Here is a 23142-nt window from a genome sequence, read left to right on the forward strand (position 1 = left end):
AGTCCGAATATACTTTTGTGACCATATTAATGATTACCTGAGGGTTGTAGTTTATTCGTTATTGTGAGACTTATGTATAATCTCCAATTACTATTACGAAATTAAAACAAAAATAAAAAACTACTCCAAGCACATATTTATTTAATCTGTATTAAGTTTCTTATGTATACAAAAACACAGATGGGTTTAATGGAGCCGCTTAGCAAAATGACACTGTAGTATGAGGGCTGTGCAAATGGAGATTTGACTTGCAAATAGTAGAGTTGCATATTGTTTACAAAGCAAATCTGTTTTATGATATATTATTGCCATGTGAGACACATTCTCAAGCACCCATACACCGTCTATATGCACACAATTGACCTGCTACTCTAAATATTTCTAATTAAGAGAAAAAGAACGGTGATGTACATCTACAGACAGTGAAGAGTTATGAACCTTGCATGTGTCCATCAAATTAAAATATTTCTTAAGTTACATGGAATCCAACACATAATATAATGTTAACTTCACTTCACATTTATTGTATTAGACAATTATTACACTTCTATACAGAATTCAAAGACACAACTCTTAAAACTGAGATCACAAATATTAAAAAATATAAAAAGAACAAAATGTTATTTTATAAGCATATTGCCAGCTGTCGCTAACTATCTTCAAGCTTTACTGAGACGAAACTTCTGAGGCGGGGATCAAAGCTTCCTTGATATCAAAGGCATCGATGATTTCCTGCAAGACACGGGCCATAGATAAAAGTTATTTAATGTAAAGAAAGACTGTTCCATGCTAAATAAATATGATCTGAACATAGCAAAGTGGTAAACAAAATAGTCTTAAATAGCTGTTAAAAGATACAAGCCTTGGGTAATCCTGAGAACAAAACTATTTCTATATTATCACTTCAATTAGAATCCAGAAAACATTTCTTTCCAACCCCAAACATCTACAGTCTTAATGTGCTCACCCTCCAGCTTTCCTGGTTGATGGAGATGACACACTGATGTCGGACGACAGCTCCACCGGGCTCCATCTCACCTTCCTCTACTGGAGCTATAATACACCCATAATTCATTTAATCTCCAAGTACATTCAAACAAACTCAATCAAACGGTGACCTGTGGATTTGATCTCACCTATACAAGGAAGCCCATCTGAATCCATGTACATTCTCACCAGACCATCCTGAGGGAAATATTTCATTAGTTATTGTGAGACTAATGTTTAAACTCCAAAGCCGTTTCTTCTTAACTTACCCTTATGAGAAAAGATGTGTGGAAGATGTTCTCCACAGTCCGGGAGAAGGAGTTGGGGTCAATGACGAACTCGTAATATGAAATGGGTTCCTCAGCTGTATCAGAAAAATCATTTTTAATGGGATTTAAAATAGTCTGTTTTGCTTAACTGTGATATGTTATTTTATTTGTATTTTAACGTGCTTACAGTCATCAGCAAAGTAACTTTGCAGACATCCCAGAATTCTTTCAACCTCTTTCTCGGTTGCCTCCTGGTGAGATTCTTCCATTTTCTTCAGCTGTGTTGACAAGATATTTTCTTAATTTCTTAAAATCACACAGATTATCAAGAATATTGATTGACATTTGCATTTTAATGAGCACACCTGGGTGGGCATTATTCGTTTAGCCTCTTTGCTGGGGACTTTCCTTTGTCTTTCAACTCTCTGCCGTGGCGGAGGAGGCTCTGCCAAAAATGAGCCCAACCTTGAATTAAACAAAAATAGCAAAGGTTGTAAAGTATGCTGCACACTGTATTCATAATCTCTCCTTAATCAGGCTGTAAGTATTGTTTTTGTAAGCTATAAAACAGATAAATAGCCATTTTAATCAAACTGATTCAGAGGTTTAGAGTTAAGCAAAAGTAAGTATATCCAATAAATATCATGAAAAAATATATTCACTCATTACACTATAGTTCCTGAAAAGTTTCTTATGCTCATCAAGACAGTAAACCTGTGAATTATTTTTGTTACAATTTATAATAAAGTTTTTTTTAATTATTATTATTATTATTTATTCCTGTGATGGCAACGTTGAATTTTCAACAGCCATTTCTCCAGGCTTTAGTGCCACACATGACACTATCCTTCATTAAAAATCATACTATTAAGATGATTTTGTGCTTAAGAAACATTCACTTTTATTAACGTGGAAAAAGTTGCTGCTTAATACTTTTGTGGAAACTGTTATAGACCCCTTTTGCGCGGACGTCACAGGTACGTCACGGCGCTAGCTGGAGGCAAAACAAACGGAAAACTGGAGGCGGCTAATACAAACCAACACAGGGTCGGCTACTCAAGGAGCTTAAAATGTTGTCTTGTTGAGTTGTTGGTTGCCAGAATCCACGGAGAACATTTTATATACATTGTTGTGATTAATTGTGATCGGAATTTAAGAACATGGTAAGAAAGAATAAATACAGAAAGTTTATAATTAATTTGCAGTCTTCAGAATTTTTATTTCTAGAAAATATTTACATCTTAATAATAATTTTACTGTGATGTCACTCTTTATTTAATCTAAGGATTTATATGCCCTCAGTTTTCTTTACTATAAATGCCCGGTTTCTCTATCAGGTAAGTGTAGATGTCAGGCCACTCAATCGGAGGTAATCCTGTCAGATCGTCCATCCAATGAGTGATTGTGTACGGGTCGACCAATCTGGTTCCGTCCGTTAAAGTTAACTTTTTCAAATAATTATTGCGGTCCCGGACAGTGAGTGACCTTAAATATTCAGATAAAGCAGATTATTCAGATTTTCTCCAGCCATTATTAAAAAAACAAGCTAAGAAAACTCGCTAGCTTCCGTTCGTTCAAGTGTTGAGGGGAATCTTTCTGCCTCCAGCTAAGCCCCGCCCACACAAATACGTCACCTTGTTTACCAACTGTAAAAGGGTCTATACATTTTTTTTCAGTATTTTTGATAAATAGAAAGCTCAAAAGAACAGAATTTATTTGACAGAAACCATTTGAAACATTATACAAGTCTTTACTGTCACTTTTTATCAATTTAATGTGTCTTTGCTGAGAAAAAACATAATGAACATTTCTGAAGAATAACACAAATGTAACTTTGAACTGATTCACTTACATCAACAGTTTTAACTGATTCAAGATCCTTTACTAAAGTGGGCCACCAATACATCAGTTCAATATTTCAGTACATGGGGCGAGAAGAGAACGACAAAACCAGCCCAATAAACTTAATTAGGCTTAAAACTAAAAGTTTTGCAATTACCTGCAAAATAATTTCAGTTTTAATGTGAATTTCCAGTATATCCCCTTGTCTTAAACACTCAACCTAATTACCTAATCGCCTTCAGTTTCATTTACTACAGACATACTCACATGTAGTGGAATGAGGGGGCTGTTTTGAAGCAGTACTCAGATCTCTTTGCAAGCCTTTGCCAGGCTCCTTGTGGTAAATATCCCTCCAAGTTCCCATCCTGACCACTTTCATCCTCCAAACGATTCAGACCCATGAAGGACAACTAGAATGATCAATATGAGAAATCAATCAAGAAAAACAAAATCATTAGACAGTGAATCTGAACATCATTTTATCCTAAATACAAGATCTGGGCTGTGTTTGTCAAAAGCACTGTGAGCTTAGTTATCAAAGATAACACTGGTGGCAATGGTTCACATCTACTTAAAGGTACACTAAACAATATATAAAAAGCACTTTTGATCACAGTGTCGGACCGAGAGAAGAGAGCGCTCAATTTGAGCGCTTTCAAATATCAACATAATTTGGCAAAATTCACTTAGTGCATCTTTAAGCCTGGAATACACTAAATGATTTTTGCCCCCATTTTTCGACAGGTTTACAGTCTGGAGAAGACAATTTTACAACATGTTGTTTTCATTTGCCAAGAGTCTCCTAGCAACAATGCGAATGTTTCTGCGTGATTTCGTTGTGATCGACACAACTTGACGGTCTGGTAGCATGTGATCCTCAGATGTGTAGTGTATGATAGCCAGTTTTCCTTCATCGCCATTTCAAAAGATGGTAATGATGCCTTGTGTTTAAAAAATCTGTTCATTTTTTTCAGTCATGTAGTGTATTCCAGGCTTTAGGCTTAAGATGATTTTAGAAAAATGCAGGTCTGGCCTATCTTTTTTTTTTTACAGTAACATACCAGATGTTCTGAAAATGCAGACGGGTCAAACGCAGAGCCTTCAGCATGCAGCTGGCTGGCCTTTTCCTTCCCTAGATCAGTGGCTAGCACCAGGAGTTGAGCATCCAGTGCTGCTTCACGAGCCTGCCTCACTGAAAATAGACACAGGCCATAAAAAAACCAGCAGGAGATGATCATTAAGACATAATACATAGAAAATGAAATGCGTGTGCGCAATGCTCTGCCAGGCTATGCATCCTAATAATTGACTGAACTGCATTAGTTCTGTAAGTAGGTACCAGAATATGTAGTGTAGAAAAATAATACCATTGGCAAATAGTTTGTTGGCCTCTTCTAAAACATCAGTGAGTTTATTGTTAGCAGGGTTCAGCATGTCCTCGCGATTTTCTGTATACAAAAAAGCATACACACAACAATATACTTACAATGCTTTATAACTGAAACAGCAAACTGTATCACTGAAGAAACTTTAGCATTATTAATACTCACGCTGGACTTGATTGATCAGATCCCTGTACTTGCTCCTGATCTCTCTCCTGCGTGTTGGATCATCATCTTCCTCACTAATACCGGAGGGTCCCGCACCAATATCATCTTCATCACCCATATCCCCAGGTCTCTCTGGCCGGTTCCGTCCACCCAATCCATTTGATGTTCCTGCCGACTCTTCTTGATTACCTTTAGATTTTCTCCTCGAATCAGACATCTTCAATGTTTCTGCTTGATTTTCTATTCAGAGAGACACATATGTCTGAATAACAGAATTACAGAAACTTTAAATACCTACATCAATAAAGTCTGATTATGTTGTAACAAGCACTGCAATGAGAGGTGCACACTGGGAAGTGTTTTAAAAAGTTACGTAGGTGTCACCCAAGTATTTAAAGATAATATAATATAACATAATATGCAGCACAGTGTATTAAAGCATCGCATAGCAGTTTCCTGCTAATCACACGGTTGGTAAAAACACTATTTTACTGGTAACAAACAGATTTTACTGATACTTTTTTAAAAATAAAGTTTATTTTCAAAACAATACCATCCTGTGCGCAAGCAATCTATGCAAATATAACTGCTGAGACATTGTATTTACACAAATATTTCCTGACAGTGATCATGTTTGCGATCCACTAAAGTTGAGCTACAAATGCGATGAGACATCGGAAAATAAAAACAGAGAATAATTAATAAACACTGATGTACAAAAACGAGCAAATTACAATGTAAAATCAAAACTTACAAACTTCAAAAACTGCAGGGTTCACGTCTGTCATTTGCATCAACGATGAAATCTTCGCGGGAGAAGAAGGAAGTGTGTTTACTGGCCTGACGTCATTTCCGACGCATTCTATGACAAAACCTGTGACTGTAGTATCATGATTGTATTTTATATTATTTTATTTATTAGTTCTTCCCCTGGTTTATATTTTTTATACTATGTGTACAATATTGTTTAAGCATTAACAATAGCTATTTATGAACTACATCTTTTGTCCGATTTGTCACTCACATAATCTCACATCCTTATGGTAGTTGTAGTCCTTATTAAGCAATTTGTCAGCAATATACCTTAAAAAAACATACACAGTATGTAATCTAAATTGTTAAACAAACCTGAAAGTGTTGTTAACCAAGGATCTTAATTTACCAATACATCGAAAAACATTCTAAAACACAAAGAAAATTTCTAAATGAATCTATGGCGAAATAGCCTCCCTTGTTAGTCTACAAATTGACGTCATGACTGAGGAGTACAGATTATGTAGTTTTGTTTTTTCCAGAATAAAAGCTTATTTGCGAGTTTGTATTTTTCAAATAACTATAAATATATTTAGGTAATTGTCGTGCATTTAGCTGTAAATTTATGATTTTTTTTTATTTATTTAACGTTATAAGTTTTGTCTGATATAATAGGTTTAGAGATCAGAGTAATGAATTAAATCCCTCCTTCCAACAGAGCAAAAAAAAAAAAAAAAGAAAGAAAAACACCTAAAAATACCGAATAGGGTGTGTTTCAAAAATCAGTAAACTGCTACCTAGACAAGATTTCTGGCTGTTACTGTGGCGAGCGTTGTTGCACAAACTGCGCGCTTCCGTGGGTATTTTGAAACACAGCCATCAGAATCCGGAAATTAACAAACTCGTGATGTCAGGAGGAGTGGGAGAGAAAGGAGAAATGTACGTGTATTTCCTAGGATTTCTGGACTGTAGAGATATGACATCGTCATATGATGGAGTTACAGCGTGAAACGAGCACTGGACATGTTTCAGGGAGACTGTGGATGATCGCTGGTCCAAACTGAAAGTGTTTTCACGCGCATCGTGTGCTTCCTATTCCAGATCGACTTTTCAGCAAACATGACGCGACTCTCGTTAGAACAAGTGACTGATTTCGTTGATTTCACGAAAGGAAAGGATCTAAAAGAGTTTTTCAAACAGGGATACTCAAGCATCTCATCTCAAAACTTCCTGTCTGATGTTCGTCTGAGTCCAGATGGACGTCACATTCATGTCATTGTGCGTCAGCCCAAGAGTGGTCTTATGACACACGACAAATATCAGCGACCTCATCTCATGCAATGCCAGAAACACAATGATTTAGTGCTGTCTGGAAATGGGCCTGTAGTGGATGTTATTTACGTTCCTCAAAGCAAACCAGAAGATGGAGCCTCTGTGCTTGGAGTTATATTTGAGAATGGAAGAGTGGAATTCTGGAAATTCCTAGAGTGCAGATCAGGCTGGAATTTACTCCAGACTGCAGATCTGTGTAACAGCCCTCGTGCTAAAGTCAGTTCTGTGTGCATTTGCCAGAATTTCATTATATGGTGTGAGGAGCGACCACCATCTGAGAACTCCAATAGTGCATGCAGCAACTTCAGGTTCTGCATCTGCAAAAAGACTGTAGAAGTTAATGAGGGAGGTGTCAATTTAGGAAACATGAAAATTGCATTGCACAATAATCCTCGATACACAACTGTCAGTTCTGGGAATTTGTCTATCTGCTCCCAGACATGAGGGAAAACTCTTCCATTGGAATTTCAAAAGTGTTTCTTGCATGGTCTCCTGAACATGACACCTTTAGCGTGCATAGTGCCTGTAGTTGCACACTTATGAAAAGCTCAAGCAAGGAATCTGACTTCAAGAGACTTGTTACAGACTGCATTGGCCTTTTATCTACCATTAATCCTCCTGATATCTGTGGATTCTCTCCAACTGGATGTGGAGACCTCCTTCTTCTTCTTAGCACTGGTTGGGTATGCATCATGAAGAGGGATGGCAGTCTTAGCCACATATACAAACTTCCTGATAATTGCTTAAGTGCTAGTGGGACCCAAAATAGCCTGAAGATATATAACGAAATCCTGGCACTAACAATAGGCCGGACCCTCTTCTTAATCGACACCAAATGTGGTCTGGAATTAGAAAGAATAAGTCTGAAAACAGAAGGTCTTCTCTTCATAAACAACTTGGACAGTCACTCTCCACAAATGTTGTCAGAAACCGGGCTGTTTGTGGTCACGCAAAAACCAAAGCCTTCTCCAACACTTTCTGAAGACTCGAATGCACTTTTAGTTGAGACTGTCTTTGAGGAGGCATGCAAATACTATCAGCAAAGAAGTTTAAGTAGCACGCAGCTCACGGTGGAGAAGCTCAAAAAAGGTGGGATGTTTCAAGCGCCCATATCGCTAGCTGCCATCCTTAAGGATTACCTCAGCAACCAGAAGACCAAACCTGGCGAGAAACATTCCACAGGTCAAGAAAGGCTCATGAGCTCACTCGAATCAGAGCTTAGGAGTCTCGTTTCGTTGGAGGACGTCAAAACGTCAATGGTGAATGCTTCAGAGAAAGATCTAGAGAACTATTGTGAAAGCTTGGTGCAGCAGGAGATCTGCCGGCTGCTTAGCGGTGAGATAGAGAGGGAGAATCTTCAGTATCTAAACAGCATCTTCAATCTCTTTCCCACTTACTCCTGGCATGCCATGCAAGCGGTTCTGCATCTGAGGTGCAACGGTGAGGGTTTGTTGTCGTCTAAAGCTCCTGCTGAGTTATGGAAAATCATCCTCAGCCCTGTGCAACCCACAGCAAACTTTGCTCACTGCAACGGTCAGCAGAAACACACTACGGTGCCTGTTTTTGAGCTCTTGTGCCAATCCATCTTCAAATTCCAGCCCAGCTGGCTCCCCAGGTTTCTCGAACTGGCACAACAACAATCCGGTGGGTCCTCTAAGTCTTCGTGGGGTTACAGCATGAAGGAGAGCTCTGAGAGCCTGCCGCTCTATAAACGGGCTTTGACTGTGCTCCCTTGCAAAAGGACCTACCAACACCTGGAAGTGGAGCTGCTTTTGTGCAGCGAGCGGCCTAAAGCTATAATGCAAGCGTTGCGGATTCTCATCAAGCAAAGCCAGTGGGAACGGGTTGCGCAAGTAGCCGAAAGGTTCTGTCGACAGAGCCCGCTTCTGAACAAAGAGATTTTCATTGCTCTGCTGTGCGAAGTGTCCCAGCATAGAGACTTGGACCCCTTTTTGGACCTGCTATGGACTCTTTGTCCAGAGGACATGACTGTGACAAGCATACTTAATATTGTATTGACAAACCTGCCTGATTCAACGCAGAACTCTGGTCCTTTCGAGGCTCACGGCAGCCAGGTCACCATCGGGCTTTTGAAACCACTGCTCAGAAAAGTTCTCCAAAGGGAGACCAAACCGAACCAAAGGTACGCAGATATCCTTCAGTCACCCACAGTTCCTCCACTCACTCCTCCACGTCAACCGAAGGGACTGTTCAGAGATGCTGAGCAGCAGGAAACCAAGCAGAGGACTTCCTCTGGATCTCAAGTGACATCTCAAGCCAAGCTGCTCTGACTTTCCCAGTCTCAAATCATGTCTGACCCTTCCCATAGACTGTTATTAAAATTGTCTAAGAGGTACAGGTAAACCCAAAATGAAATTCTATCATCATCTGCTCATGTTTATGTATCTCCAAACCTGCATGACTTTCTTCTTTGGAGGACTTAAAAATAGATTCTAATAAACAATTTAACAGATTTTATCTATACAATAAAAAACAATTTCATTGAAAACAATCTTTGAACCCCATTGACTTTCAAGGTATTGCCTGTATTTTGTGTTCTACAAAACAAAGTAAGCCATACAGGTTTGGAACAACATGAGGGTGAATAAATAATTACACATTTTCATTTTGGCATAACATGTTCTAAACATCATTACAGAGCTTCGGATCGAACAATATTCCATTTACTATTAAGATTGTAAAGTAATAACTTGCAATGCACAGATGTTCAACTACTGCTTAATTATTCCTAATATAGAATGTAATATATGTTGTTTTTATGTTAACTAGGTTTGCTGCATTTCATCTAATGTGTTTTTGGTGTCTTTTAAACTGTTTTCTATTTCTTAATTTTCAGTTGTCTTTTTTTATAGCCACCTTATAAAGGCATGTTGTTATCAAGATCCTAATGCAAGGTCAGAGATGACTACACATTCTCCACATTTCATGCTCTCATTTATTGTATAAACTCTTAGAATAACAATGTGTTTTTTTTTCCGTTGACACTACAGTTTTGTCACCATATGCTGGCGTAATTTTTATTTTAAGAAAATCATGTGGAAAATGTTTGCTAAGGACTGTGTTAGTCATTAAAAGAAATGTACAGTAATATAAAATGTAATGTGCGTACTGATGCATTGGACATTTTAGATTTGGTCATTTCATGTTTTCATGCCTTATATATTTCTTGAATTGCTCTTGTGTTTATTGCTATCGCAGGGATTATAACACTGATAAAAGCAATTAAATATGACTTGTGTATTGCTGCCACTCCTTTTCAAGTCTCTTTCTGAGCTGAAGTGTCACAGCCGTCATTAATGATTTCTGGTTTTGTGGTCAGAGAGGGGAATTCTGATGTGTTTCCAAAGCAAAGCTTCATAAACTCACTCGGTCTGTACAGCTCCACCCTCTGCATTCCTACTGAGCTCAGCAGCAGCATTCACAGCACTGCTTTAAATTCAATTCAACTCAATTCTATTATAGAGTGACCAGCTTCAAACTCAATCACATTGGACAGGCTCGTGTTGCCCTGAATTGACTCGTCATAGCTAATTGTATTTGGAGAACTGGAACACTTCTGTTTTCTCTGTGATGCAAGTGTTTACTAAGTATTGGTTCGACTGAGTATTCTGCAAAATGTATTTGAAATTTTATATTTTGATCTAAATTTAATAACTAAGACACAAAAAAAAATTATACATTTAAAAACAATTGGTAAAAATGTCTGAAATATCTCTTGCATGCTATAGACAAATCTTTGCCACATTCGGTCCGCTGAGGAAAAAAGTGAATTGTTTAACACTCATACTGGGCAGTTTGAGTAACTGCGGTTTCTAGGGACATGGGACAAAACTTTCAGTAAAAAGAAAAAAACATTTCCAGTTTGATTATTAAAGATGATTGCAAGAATGGGTTTACACAAATGTAAATCTAAATTTTTTTTCTTGCTTGCAACACTACAAAAACAAAATGCCTATGATGCAAATAAAATAATTTTGTCAAAACCAAAATATTTTTTGTCAATGGTGCTGAAAATTAAATGGAGCTGAATTTTTATATATATATATATATATATATATATATTAGGGCTGCCAAACGATTAATCACATGCAAAAATGTTTTTGCGTAATATGTGTGTTCTGTGTATATCCATTTATATATTCACGCGCACACACAAAAAGTATATATTTTGTGTATACTATAAATTAATATATTAACAATAAAATAAAATTATTAAAAAAAAATTCTGAAAAATATGCATCTGTATTTATATATACATAATAAATATAAACAGTATATATACATTTATGTAAACGGAAACTTTTATTTTGGATGTGATTGTGATTAACCATTTGACAGCACTAATTTATGTATGTGTGTGTGTATCAAAAGAACAGATAAATACATATTTTCTAACATTCTAAAATACTTTATTTTCTATCACATTTGATCAATTTAATTTTAATTACTTTTGAATGGTAGTGTAGTGCACATATAACATGAATGTGTATAAGTTTTAGATTTATATGATTTCAAGACCAGTTGCGTGGTTTTCCAGTTATGCCCTTGTTGCGCATGTCTATTAAGTATCTCTGGTATTTACTAATCTGAATGCTAAGCGTCAGCTCTAATATCGAGAAATGGGCTATATACTTTTTTGTAATTAACATTTTTCCTGCTATATGATCTCAGTATTTTTTGAAAAAGTCTCTCTCTCTCTCTCTCTCTCTCTCTAAGCAGCACAGATATGTGTGGAATGTGTGCGCCACTGCTCTAGTGCTTCATCCTGATTGGCACACTGTTGTAAAGGCAGGAGTCACAGGGTGCAGGGTTACTGGGGGAGGGTTCTCGATGGGTCAGTTTTCTCTGGACAGACTTGGCAAGCAATTCTTTACACCAAACAAACAGGTTCAGCATGGTAGTGTCAGCACCTTTTATTATGATTGTAATTAATACATGACATAAGATAGAAATGTTTAACAGGCCTCAGAGCACAACACTTCAAAAAGAGGCCACTTCTTGCTGGTTTATACAATCACAGTCTCCACAGTAACTCATGAGCTAAATTCATTATTAGGACAATCTAATAGAAAGGTTGTTTTATATAAAATATATGCCAGCAGTATATCTATAACAGGATACCCATATTTCTTATTGAAAAATGGCATAAATAAATTTCAATGCCTACAGGACCACGTAAAGTGCGTTCTAAAGCTTTAACTCCCATTAATGCCTCACAATACAAAAACATATTACAGTTGTAACAGTAAAGTTGTGCTTTTCATTTAAATATCAAGTGCTAAAATAATTTGATCCAAAGTGAATTTATGATAATCTACTGCACTAAAAACAAAGAAAGGGGTACAAAGAAGCTAAACATTGTCTATACTTGTCAATTAATTGATCTGTGGGTCAATTTTTATAACTTAACAGTCATTTTTATTTATGTGCTTATGTAAAATGTGGTTGTTTGCCATTTCCCAATAATTCAGGTTTGAGGTGGGCCTTTGGGAAAGGATTCATCATGAAGTTATTGTTCCTTTAAAGAGAGAAATCAGAAGTAAACCATTTGAATTGATTCATGACAGCAGGTAAACAGTAGACTTTTTCATGATATGCTTCCACATTTAAAAAAACAATAAAATTATTTACTCATAAGCATCTGAATACTTCATCCTGCGGTAGTACTTGGCCAGTTTAACTGAGAAAATGATGCTGGGGATCAGGAACATCATACACCAGCCCAAACTCAACCAAAAGGCATTCTGCAGAACAGACAGGATGTTATGTTTTATTAGATGGCAACCATGTGCACTTACAAATCTCTCAGCGCTGTAATATGGAAAAAGAAGCAGCTAGAGCTGAGGATGGATTCTTACCAAAGATTCTACCAAGTGTTTACAGACGAGCTCCTCTGATCTGTCTACTGCTGCAGCTGCAGGCCCACAACGACCCACCTTCTCTGTGATCTGACACACAGTGCAACACCATAGTATTAATAATTCACCAATAACATAGTCGGCACCTTGAATACAAATAAAGACATAAACAATACCGTTTGATTTGCCCAGTAAAGAAATGTCTGAAAGATTTTTATCTGACAGTCTACGAATGCCCTGCTTTCCTGCAGAAGAGAAGCATACAGTTACTATAAAATGCACAGTAGATTTTTTTTTCATCACTGCAATACAGTAATCATCCTGACAGATAATTTCTCTAAATATAGCTTTGATTTTGCAACACTCACAGTTTGCACTATTTTTGATATGTTGTAGTTCAGGACGTCCTGAGCATAGCCAACTTCTTTGAAAACATTTTCCATAGCTGCCTATAAAACGAATAAAGAGAAGAAATTTGAAGATATTTTTTATTATTTAAACCATTTTAATTTACTTTAAAACTTAATTTATCCCTGTGATGGCAAAGCTGAATTTTCAGCATCAATACTCCAGACTTTCAATGTCACATGATCCTTCAGAAATCATTCTAATATGGTGATTTGCTGCTTAAGTAAAATGTTATTATTATTATTTTTAAACATTTGTACTGCTCAATCATTTTATGGAAACCTTTTCAAGATTATTTTATGAACAGAAAGCTCAAAAGAACAGCATTTATTTGAAACAGAAATTGTGGTATCGATATAAAAGTCTTTCCTGTCACTTTTGATCAGTTTCATGCATCCTGGCTGAACAGTACTCTACACTAGTGAATTTTGAAACAATGACAATATTTCAAATGCTCCCTGATACAACCTGCAATAACTGCAAGTAGCAAACCATCATAATTCATGGGGTCTATAATTCAATTCTTTAAAAAATGATATACTGTAGTTTAGGCTATAGTATTATACATACGGATACTCTCATGCACTTATGATGGCTAGTGTTTACTTACAGTGATTTGTGATGCTTCTTCACTGAGATTCTTAACAGTGCTGTTCAGCTCCTTCTGCAAAGAGGAAAAGGATGTAGATCCAAAACTAGTAAACCAAACTCATACAAACTATTCAAGAACACTTTGTGTTTAATATTTATTCATTCCTAATTATAATGTCATGTTCAGTTGAAATGTAAATTCTGAGTACTGTCTTTTGTGTTGTGTCAACACACCAGCAAAGGCATAATGTTAGACATGACGTCAGTCTGGATGTCACGCAGATCTCTTGCTTCCCCGTGCAGTTCATCTTTTTTAGCTTGGTTACTCTGAAAGACACAAATAAGTGTACGTGATCCATCTCGGTCATTCAATGAGCAGGGGGTGTTAACAAGACAAGTAAACAAAGTAACTTTCACCTGTTTGCCAGCCAAGACATCCAGACTTTCTGCTACTGAGCTCAGATCATTCCCTGACAAGTCATTAATCTGAAATAAAAAATGTTTTTCTAGATTTTGAAATATATTCATATAAATATATTCTCAATAATTACTTCCTCATATTTTGGCCATATATATATATATATATATATATATATATATATATATATATATATATATATATATATATATATATATATATATATATATATATATGCATATATTGTGTATATATAACACAAAACGTGGGCACAGGTATATTTGTAGGAATAGCCAAAAATACATTGTATGGGTCAAAATTATTGTTTTTATTTATTTATATATTTTTATTTTGTTTGATGTTCCATGAAGATATTTTGTAAATTTCCTACCGTAACTATATCAAACCTTAATTTTTGATTAGTAATATTCATAGCTAAGGACTTCATCTGGACAACTTTAAAGGTGATTTTCTCAATATTCCGATTTTTTTTTTTTTGTCCTATCCTAACAAACCTACATCAATGGAAAGCTTATTTATTCCGTTTTCAGATGATGTATAAATGTGAATTTCAAAAAATGACCCTTATGACTGGTTTTGTGGTCCTGGATCACATATATGTGTAATGCTATGATCACTATTTATTTATTTTTTTACCATATGAATAATGCTCATGTGTACCCGTTAATAAATTATACTTCATTTGATATCACAAACAGTACGTGCTTATGTCTTTTTGAGAAAGAAGTATATGGTGTACCTGATGTATAATGTTGCTGAAGTTCATACTGCTGGTCCTGCTGGAGAAGTTGTTTAGCTGGGACTTTACCTCTGGACTGAGGATGGTGATGTTTGCTATGTTGATTTGTAACCCATTAAAGGTCTGATCAATCTCATTAGTGTACTGTTGAGAGAATCGGCCATTAGTGTCCAATAAGTGATGCATCAATCATAAGAAAGTAAAGAACGAGTTATAATATCTCACCTGTGAAACATCTAATTTACTATTTAGATCGAAGATCTCATTCAGATGAAATGTGGTCCACAACGGCATATTCTTCTGACAGTCACTAGAAATTATGAAATGTGAATTTACTGATTTATATTGGATGTAAATAATGTAAATATGATAGCCATCCATCATGCTGTCCTGCGTGTGACATACCTGTACACATTTATAATATTCAGGTTTGTTTTCAAATTCAGGACCGTGGACAGGTTCAGACCTGGAATCAGCCCTGGAGTGTCAATAAGCTATGAAACACAATATGATAATTAAATATATGGATAATGGTTGATGCAAAAACTTACATTTACTGAAAACTAGTCAAGGTCATACGATCAAACACAATGAGTCAGTGTTGCTGGAAATACCTGGATGAGTTCCTTGGTTTGCCATGGTTTACAGATCAGGGTATAGGTATTTCCTCCCACTATGAAAAGTATCAACACTACTAACATGAAGATCCAGGAGACCAGGAAGCTGAAACCTACTCCTCTAAAATGGCACAAGAGGAAGTAATTACTGCACGTACAGTTTTACAACACTGTTACACAAGCACAAATCAAAAGGGGAATTTATACTCACGCCATGAAAAATATTCCTCCACAGTTAGATGTGCCAGAACGTTCAGAGGGATTGTCTTTAGGATTTAGTCCAGCTACACCCAGCAGCAGACCCAGAAAGTTACAGATCACCACCAGCAAAATCACACAGCTCAGGACCAATCCAACAGCCCGACTATTACAAAAAAAAGATTATTTGAGATTGTTATAAAAATACATTGTATTTGAACACAGAGAATCACGGTTAATTAGAACAAGATGCGTTTAAGTACCTGATTTGACTTGATCTCTCTATGTAAGGGGAATTATCATTGATCAATGTCCGCACGTCCGTTAGTTTTGCTGAGAAAGTCTTCAAATAATCAAGAGGAAGGCCTTGGGTCACACCTGAGATCTTGGTTTTTATTGTTTCAAGCTGCAATAGAGCCACTGTAAAAGACACAAGGCACACCATCACTTAACAACTAGACTGATCAGTAACTTCAAGTACATCACACTACTTAACCCTTAAGTGAACAAACATTTGAGAATTAAGATAGCCCGATCAAACGATTCCCCAGAAAGAAGACTCATTAAGGGCACTTAACAACACAAACTTACCCTGCACACTTAGTCTGGACTCATTATTCACCTTTGCTGGAATGCTGTCAAAAAAGTCTCTCCCCTGGGATTCAAACATGTACAATGAACATCATCCCTTCGCAATGATTAAATATATATGTAGGACACAGAAGTTATGAATGTTTTCTTTTTCTAAATTTTTCTGAATTAACTTTTTACCCAGCAAAGATTACATGTATAATTACACAAAAATGTATAGTCTTACCAAAAATAATAAAACAAATAAAAGTTAAGATATTAAGCAACACTGTTTTCAAAATTGATAATAATAAGAACACCAAACACCAAATCAATGGTAGTTTATAGAGAGAGGGGGAGGGGAGAGGGAGGGAGAGAGAGAGAGAGAGAGAGAGAGAGAGAGAATACACTGAAGTGAAATTCTATAGCTGTGAAAGAGGGCACTAACCTTATTTGCCTGTCCAATGACATCAGCATTTATAGCCTTGTCTACAGAAGATCTCAGGTCGTCTTGATCAGGAAACTACCAAATTGTGAGACAGATAAAGCACATACAAAGGTTTTTTTTTTCATTATAAACTATATTTTAAGCCTAAAAAACATTATTATTATTATTTTGTATGTCTCCTTTTGCTTTCATGACAGCAGCACTCTAGAATGAACTCCACACATTGAAGTCACTAGACAAAATGAGTAGTTTTCATACAGTCATGTGAACTAAGCCCCATTATTAAACTACTTAGGACTGTATTCTGGATGTGTGTGATTTGTAATATACTTTTCAAAAATACTATTCATCTTATATGGGCTTATAATGAGGAAAAAAATACTTATTTCACCTTTAATATTTATTATAAATATTTTATATGATTATAATTATTTACAAATTATTAATAAACCTATATTTTCAGTGTTGTATCAGACGCCATTGCACTGTACGGTTGAAGCAGAGCACCATATTTAACACTAGAGGGCAGTACTAGCTGTGATTAAACACTACATGCTGGTATCTACATAAACAATGGCAGTGACACATTCTTAGTTTTCTCTACAACAGCCTGTATTTATGAAAATGTTTTCCAACCAGGTAAGAGTTAGGTTTCCAAGAGAAAATGCTTTCAAGCATTGACATGTTAACGATAACTTCTTGTGTTACTCCTTACTGTTTGCGCCCTTGTTACCGTCTCAAAGCTTTCCTTCAGTGACAGGGTTTGAGCCTTTGTGTGCACAGGTAACTGGTAATACAACCTGGCCCTCTGTACTTCTAGAGGAATGCTGTGTAATAGTCATGTAATCTAAGCCAAAACATTGTTTTGTGGGTCTTATATGTTTCCTCCAGAAGATTGATGCAGAATTCGTTCTGCTCCAATCACTAACCTGAGACAACCACAACCACAAATCGTCTAGATCTTAAAAGAAAGGGCGAATGATTGTATAATGATCCACCCACATTTTTGCAGGTATTTGCAGGTATCTTAATGCTCAACCTGAAACTACCGCAAAGCCTAAAGTGGAATCAGGATATAATCAGGACTCCACATGCACCGCTGAACAGCCATAACACAATTCCCCACTGAGCTGTTCACTGGTTTATCCCCAGGACAGCTAGGGTTTAGCTTACGTCAAGGCTTCCTTCCAGTGATAGTTTGTTCAGTTCTGGTAGCTGGGAAGTGCAGTTTACACAGTCTGGCATATGCAAAGTGTTGTCAATCCGCTGTCTCACAGCAGATAAATTAGCTTTCAGCACATCCAGCTTTGGTTTCAACAGCTCCAAGGTTTTATTAAGCTTCAGCAGTTCATTGCTGGTGCTGTTTATCACTGTAACACACATAAAGAACAAAATGGATTTAAAATCAATGGATTCATTAATGCTGCAAAGGTGAGTCGACAAGCAAAGGTTTGATCACAGAGCAAGTTTCCCAAATAAAGGGGCTGCTTTTTCATTTGATGGGTAAATGCATACGTACCGTGGGCTATTTCAGTAATGGAATTGAACGCTGGGTCGAGGGGACCTTTAAGACCATTTTGGATTAATTTACCAAGCAAAGGCCCTGTTTCTATTAGACAAACATGCAGGAATTCAGTGTGAGATTAAAAGAAAAACAAATGGATCAAAAAAGAAATAACATTTATATTGTGACTACAATTTAAGATAACTATAATACATGATACAGAAAGGAAAATGTATTTCCCTCATGCATTTCAAATTTGAGTGCAATCTTGTCATTTTTAATGGTTCTGCCATTCATTTGTGCCATTCATTTGTGATCCTTGTCTTAAAAGATACAAACCAGACGTACCATTGACATTGCTTTTGACCGCATCCACAGTCGCATAGCTCTCATTCTTAATTTGATCGATTTGCTGTTGAGGAATAAAAAGTTGTTTCAATTTTCTCTTATGTATCAGCTATATTCAGTTTAATTCAGTATTGTTATAATTTGATTCCATTTCAGCTGTTGATATAAATCAACCTTGCATAGAGTTTAAACATAAGACTCCAAAAGATTTCTATTTTAAATAAATTATGTTCTTTAAATATTTCTATTTATTATTTACTATTCATTTTAAATTTAATTAAAATTTATTAAGAATCTTGAAATAAATCACGGCTTTCCCAGAAATATTAAGCAGCACAACTGTTTTTAACACTGATAATAATTAGAAATGTTTCTCAAGACTGGAAAAATCCAGCATTGTATCACAGGAAAAAATTACATTTTAAAATAATATAGTAAATAGTTATTTTACATTGAAATATTTCAAAATCATTGTTTTTGCTGTCTTTTCAGAGCAAAAAAAATAAAAAAATAAAAAATAAATCTCACTTAATCTCTCTATATGGTATACCTTAGGAATAGTGTCAAGATAGTTTTTGACATTCTCCAAGACTTCAGTGAGTTCTGTGGGGCTGCGCATAACAGTCTCTGAAGTGATTGTACTGCTCAGGAACATGCAAACATTCCCTGCCCTGCATAGCAATTGATACTAATTAAGCTAAATATAAAATGTCAAAAATATCATTACAGTAACATTATACTCCAACCAGTGCTCACAGAATTAGTACAGTGATGAGAAAAGTGGCCAAGTAAAAGCTTCTTCGCTTGCAGTGGATGTTCGATGATTGCTTCTGCTCCATGCGGCCCCCGCAGTTACCACAGCAACGACAGCAGGCAAAGATTAGGCCAATTAGAGGCATCAGGACAATGTAGAGGATCCCAATGGCCACGCAGACCAGGAAACCTATCTCATATAGCAAAACCTAGTCAAAAGTGAAAGAAGATAAGACAGGTTGGTTGCTGTAGGTATAGCTAAATTAAGCAGTAAAGATGAGGTAGGTTTAAAAAAAACACTCTTGATGACATTATATGTGTACTTATGCGGGTCAATATATGTTCAGCTCAACTGTGTATCCAAAACATGTCTGACGCTGTGTAATCAGATCAGCCAGTCGAAACTGGCAAATGAGTCAGTGTTTATACAACAATATATTGGTGTTGGCATGATTCAAAAACCCTGAGAAACTTGTCCTAGAACACACACTTCAATTTATATATGTCCGTATTCAAATAAGTACATTCTTCTTTTTTTGTGTGTGTGTGTGGGTGTGTCTTTAACACACACAAAAAACAGTAACCTACATAAGATAACAAAATACACATATTTACGTACACACATATATATATATATATATAAAACTATGATCAAGGTGTCATTGCTTATCAGAGCATTCATTTACATGCAGGTGTGACATACCTCTTTAACCCTCTCCATGCTGTAATCGTTATCTTTTATCATTCTAATCAGCAGATCTACAGGAAAAAGACATACCAAGAAGACATTATACATATTCTTTTTAATATTCATTTACACAACATAAAATAACATTATAACCAGTATCACATCATTCTGCTAGTTCTAAAAAAAGTAAACAGGTAAACAGCGATGAAGTAGCCAAACAGCTATTGATGACAGCAAGTAGGTATTACAGCAAAATAAAATTCTAAGTAGAAAGGTAGACTATACACAATACTCTATTGATGGGTAATGTTGTCATTGTAACCTTAACAATTTCATGTGGTTTCCATGGAATAATATTTCTGTAAAGTAATGCTTCATTCTATTGTTAGATCAAATAAGTATTGTCTGCAGGAAGAGATGTATAAACATAATAGTTCATTGTTAGGTACAATAATTACTCACTGTTAACATTTTATGAACAGCTTTGAACTTTATGAGCTCATGTGATATGGGAAGTAATTGTCATACAATGAATTCGCAGGTGATAATTAACTTAAAAATGTGCCTTTCCATTTGTGATGCAGACTGCAACCATACAGACTGTTTGATTAGTAGGACAATAAACATATTTTTGTGGTAAACAAAGCTCTTGGAAAGGGGAGGGGAGATGATTCAAATCTCATCGACATTTGCATAGTTATTTGCGCAGTGGTTTTGCTTCTGACGATTAACTGAGTATATTTATCCCAACTGAATAAGCACCATGTGCACAACAATCCCAGCCTAATAACATCCTCTAATGAGTCTAATACAGCCATTACTGTCTCAGATCAAGTTAGACCCTTACGAAAGGAAAATATATTTATCAAATATTTCTTAAAATGTATTGTGATATATTGTAATACATTATTTTCCCTTTTTATTTTCTAATAAATTATATATTTGAATACATTGAATAATATATTGATGATACATATATTATATAATATATTGCAAAATATACAAATGATTGCCGCTTTCAATATATTGCAATATATTGGAAAAAAATAAATATTATATCCCATATATAAGAATATATGCCTTATATAATACATGATGTTTTCCAATATACTGCAATATATTTTTGTTTTATAAGGGGAGTCATCTGTACCATATAACATGTTTTTGCATAGATAAAACCATCTGTAATCAAACTGCTTATGGCAAAATACTTAATAGTAAAAGAACATGTTTGTACTGAATAGACCCTTGTCAAACACAGAAATCTACATCACAATAACTCACCTTTAGGGAATGCTTTGGGCTGGACAGATCCCAGAAATGAATGTACAATTGGAGACATAAAGGCACTGTTGAAGGTCAGCTTGGTTGGTTTTTCATATGAAGTTTGTAGCTCTGTTCTGTTGATCTCGATAGGACAGGACGCTTGTCCGCTTACAAATGTCCAGAGAAACAGCGGCAAAATGCCACAACAAAAAACTCCTTTCATTCTGGACCTCATGTTCATCAGTCAGTGGGTTTTTAGGTCATGTCTCGATTCTTATGAGCATCAAACGTCACCTATGGCATGATAAATGTCAATAATTAGTTGGATCTTCTTTAGAACATACAGTCACCGTAAGACTTTAATTACAGCAATTATTGAGCTCATTAGAGAAAGAGGAACTTTACATCCTAAAACGCACCTTTCTGACTAAAATATAAAAACAGGAACACAGTCAGGAATATAAACGCTCAGAAAGCTACAAAAAGTAATTTTAGATAAATAAAATCATCTTGCAGTTCTATTGTACAATTTCTTACCTATTAACACAGACTGAAGCAAAACTCGATCTTTTTGACAGTGCGTCAGACCAAATTAAATCAACAGGTTGGAATGACATTAAACATATCTGCGTTATGCAGATACTGTACTGAACTGTTTACCTAAAACAGTAACCTGAGAACTAAGTACGAAAAGGAGAAACTAGAAAGACGGCACTTTTACCGCTAAGGGCAAAGTCATAAACAACACCACAATAGTAGCTACCTGTTGAACATTTAAAGTCCTTCAGCTATTGTTGAGCATGTTCCTCTTAGTTCAGTTCAAATGAGTCTAAAATCCGCTCATAGATGTCAACACTGAAGTTTAGCTGCACTGAGTGAAGCAATGAAAGAGTGAATTGGCTGTTAAAGAATGAAAGACTGGGACAAACTGAAATGGGAGGGAGAGAAAGAGGGAGGCTCTAAGTTTATAAAGACTGGTCAGTTTTCAGAAAGGAATCTATTTAAAACTGAGGGTGACCACATATTTTTTATTGCTGTTGTTTCTAAAACAACCCTCTATGGACAACCTTGGCAACTGAATAGCCATTGGCTAGTAATCTTTTTTTCTTTTTTTTTTTTTTACAGTGTGTGTGTGTGTTAAAAATTAAATGTCAGATGTATGTTGATTAATTGCATATGTTTGTTTAGAGGGGATTTTGTGAGTGGCCAAAAAAACTACATGAAAGATTGATTTATTGTATGTGCAAAAGTGAAGCCCCAGCTGCATTGGTAAAGTCAAGTGGGTAACAAATTCAAGTGAAACACATTTGGATGCTTAATTAATCAGTAAAGCCGACCAATCAAATTAGACATTCTTAGCAAAGTGGCTGGGCAACATTGATTAAAATAGAGAGGAAACCAAACACTGTAGTGCCAAGGAGTCAAACAATGCCAAGAGGAAAGGAGATATCTCGGCCCGTCAGTCTGGGGAAGGCTATAAGACCATCTCCAAGAGATTCCAATCCCTCCCTAGAAGTGGATGCCCATCAAAACTATCATCAAGAAGCACCTGAAAAATAATAAATGAGGTAAAGGCCAACCCACACATCACCTGTAGAGAGTTGCAGACCTCTCTGGCAGCATCTGAGGTAAATGTTCATGTCTACAATCAGAAGATAATTAAACCGACATGACATTTATGGGAGGTTTGCTAGAAGTCTCTGCTCTCAAAATAGAACAAAGCTGCCCAGTTCAACTTTGCCAGGGAGCATTTGGACAAACCAGAAGCCTTTTGGAAGATTATTTGGACCGAAGCATACAAAATAGATTTTATTTGGTCGTAATCAAAGCCGACATGTTTGGAGAGAAGACAGTGAATTCCAGGAACCTCCTCCCAACACGTGACACCATATTATTCAGGGAAACCTGATTTCTTACACCTATCAACAAATTCTTGAAGAGAATCTCCTGCCATCAGTCAG

At 36.0% G+C, this 23142-nt stretch overlaps 2 protein-coding genes and 1 pseudogene across 2 annotated transcripts; 1 reads left to right on the forward strand and 2 right to left on the reverse strand.

The window, feature by feature from the left end:
- Positions 1–215: 215 nt before the first annotated feature.
- On the reverse strand, positions 216–5558 carry LOC113056700 (non-structural maintenance of chromosomes element 4 homolog A-like). The gene is made up of 11 exons (XM_026223514.1): positions 5403–5558; positions 4649–4888; positions 4466–4546; positions 4160–4290; positions 3366–3508; positions 1622–1721; positions 1444–1534; positions 1257–1351; positions 1137–1185; positions 968–1053; positions 216–732 (listed from the first exon to the last, which is right to left on the reverse strand). Exons 2-11 carry the CDS (start codon positions 4863–4865, stop codon positions 667–669), a joined length of 1059 nt encoding a protein of 352 aa, XP_026079299.1. The 5' UTR covers positions 4866–4888; positions 5403–5558; the 3' UTR covers positions 216–666.
- Positions 5559–6201: 643 nt separating this feature from the next.
- LOC113056702 (Hermansky-Pudlak syndrome 6 protein homolog) lies at positions 6202–10003 on the forward strand (annotated as a pseudogene).
- Positions 10004–11642: 1639 nt separating this feature from the next.
- On the reverse strand, positions 11643–23018 carry LOC113056703 (prominin-1-A-like). Its single transcript, XM_026223515.1, has 24 exons — positions 21945–23018; positions 21200–21475; positions 19931–19986; positions 19231–19436; positions 19025–19145; positions 18475–18538; positions 18142–18231; positions 17796–17992; positions 16623–16697; positions 16196–16259; positions 15868–16024; positions 15618–15770; positions 15404–15527; positions 15195–15283; positions 15015–15099; positions 14790–14933; positions 14029–14097; positions 13846–13938; positions 13631–13684; positions 12981–13061; positions 12789–12857; positions 12613–12702; positions 12386–12498; positions 11643–12272 (listed from the first exon to the last, which is right to left on the reverse strand). The coding sequence occupies exons 2-24, from the start codon at positions 21420–21422 to the stop codon at positions 12185–12187; spliced, it is 2505 nt and encodes an 834-aa protein (XP_026079300.1). The 5' UTR covers positions 21423–21475; positions 21945–23018; the 3' UTR covers positions 11643–12184.
- Positions 23019–23142: the final 124 nt, after the last annotated feature.

Source organism: Carassius auratus, chromosome 38 (assembly GCF_003368295.1).
Source record: "Carassius auratus strain Wakin chromosome 38, ASM336829v1, whole genome shotgun sequence".
NCBI classification, from domain to species: domain Eukaryota; kingdom Metazoa; phylum Chordata; class Actinopteri; order Cypriniformes; family Cyprinidae; genus Carassius; species Carassius auratus.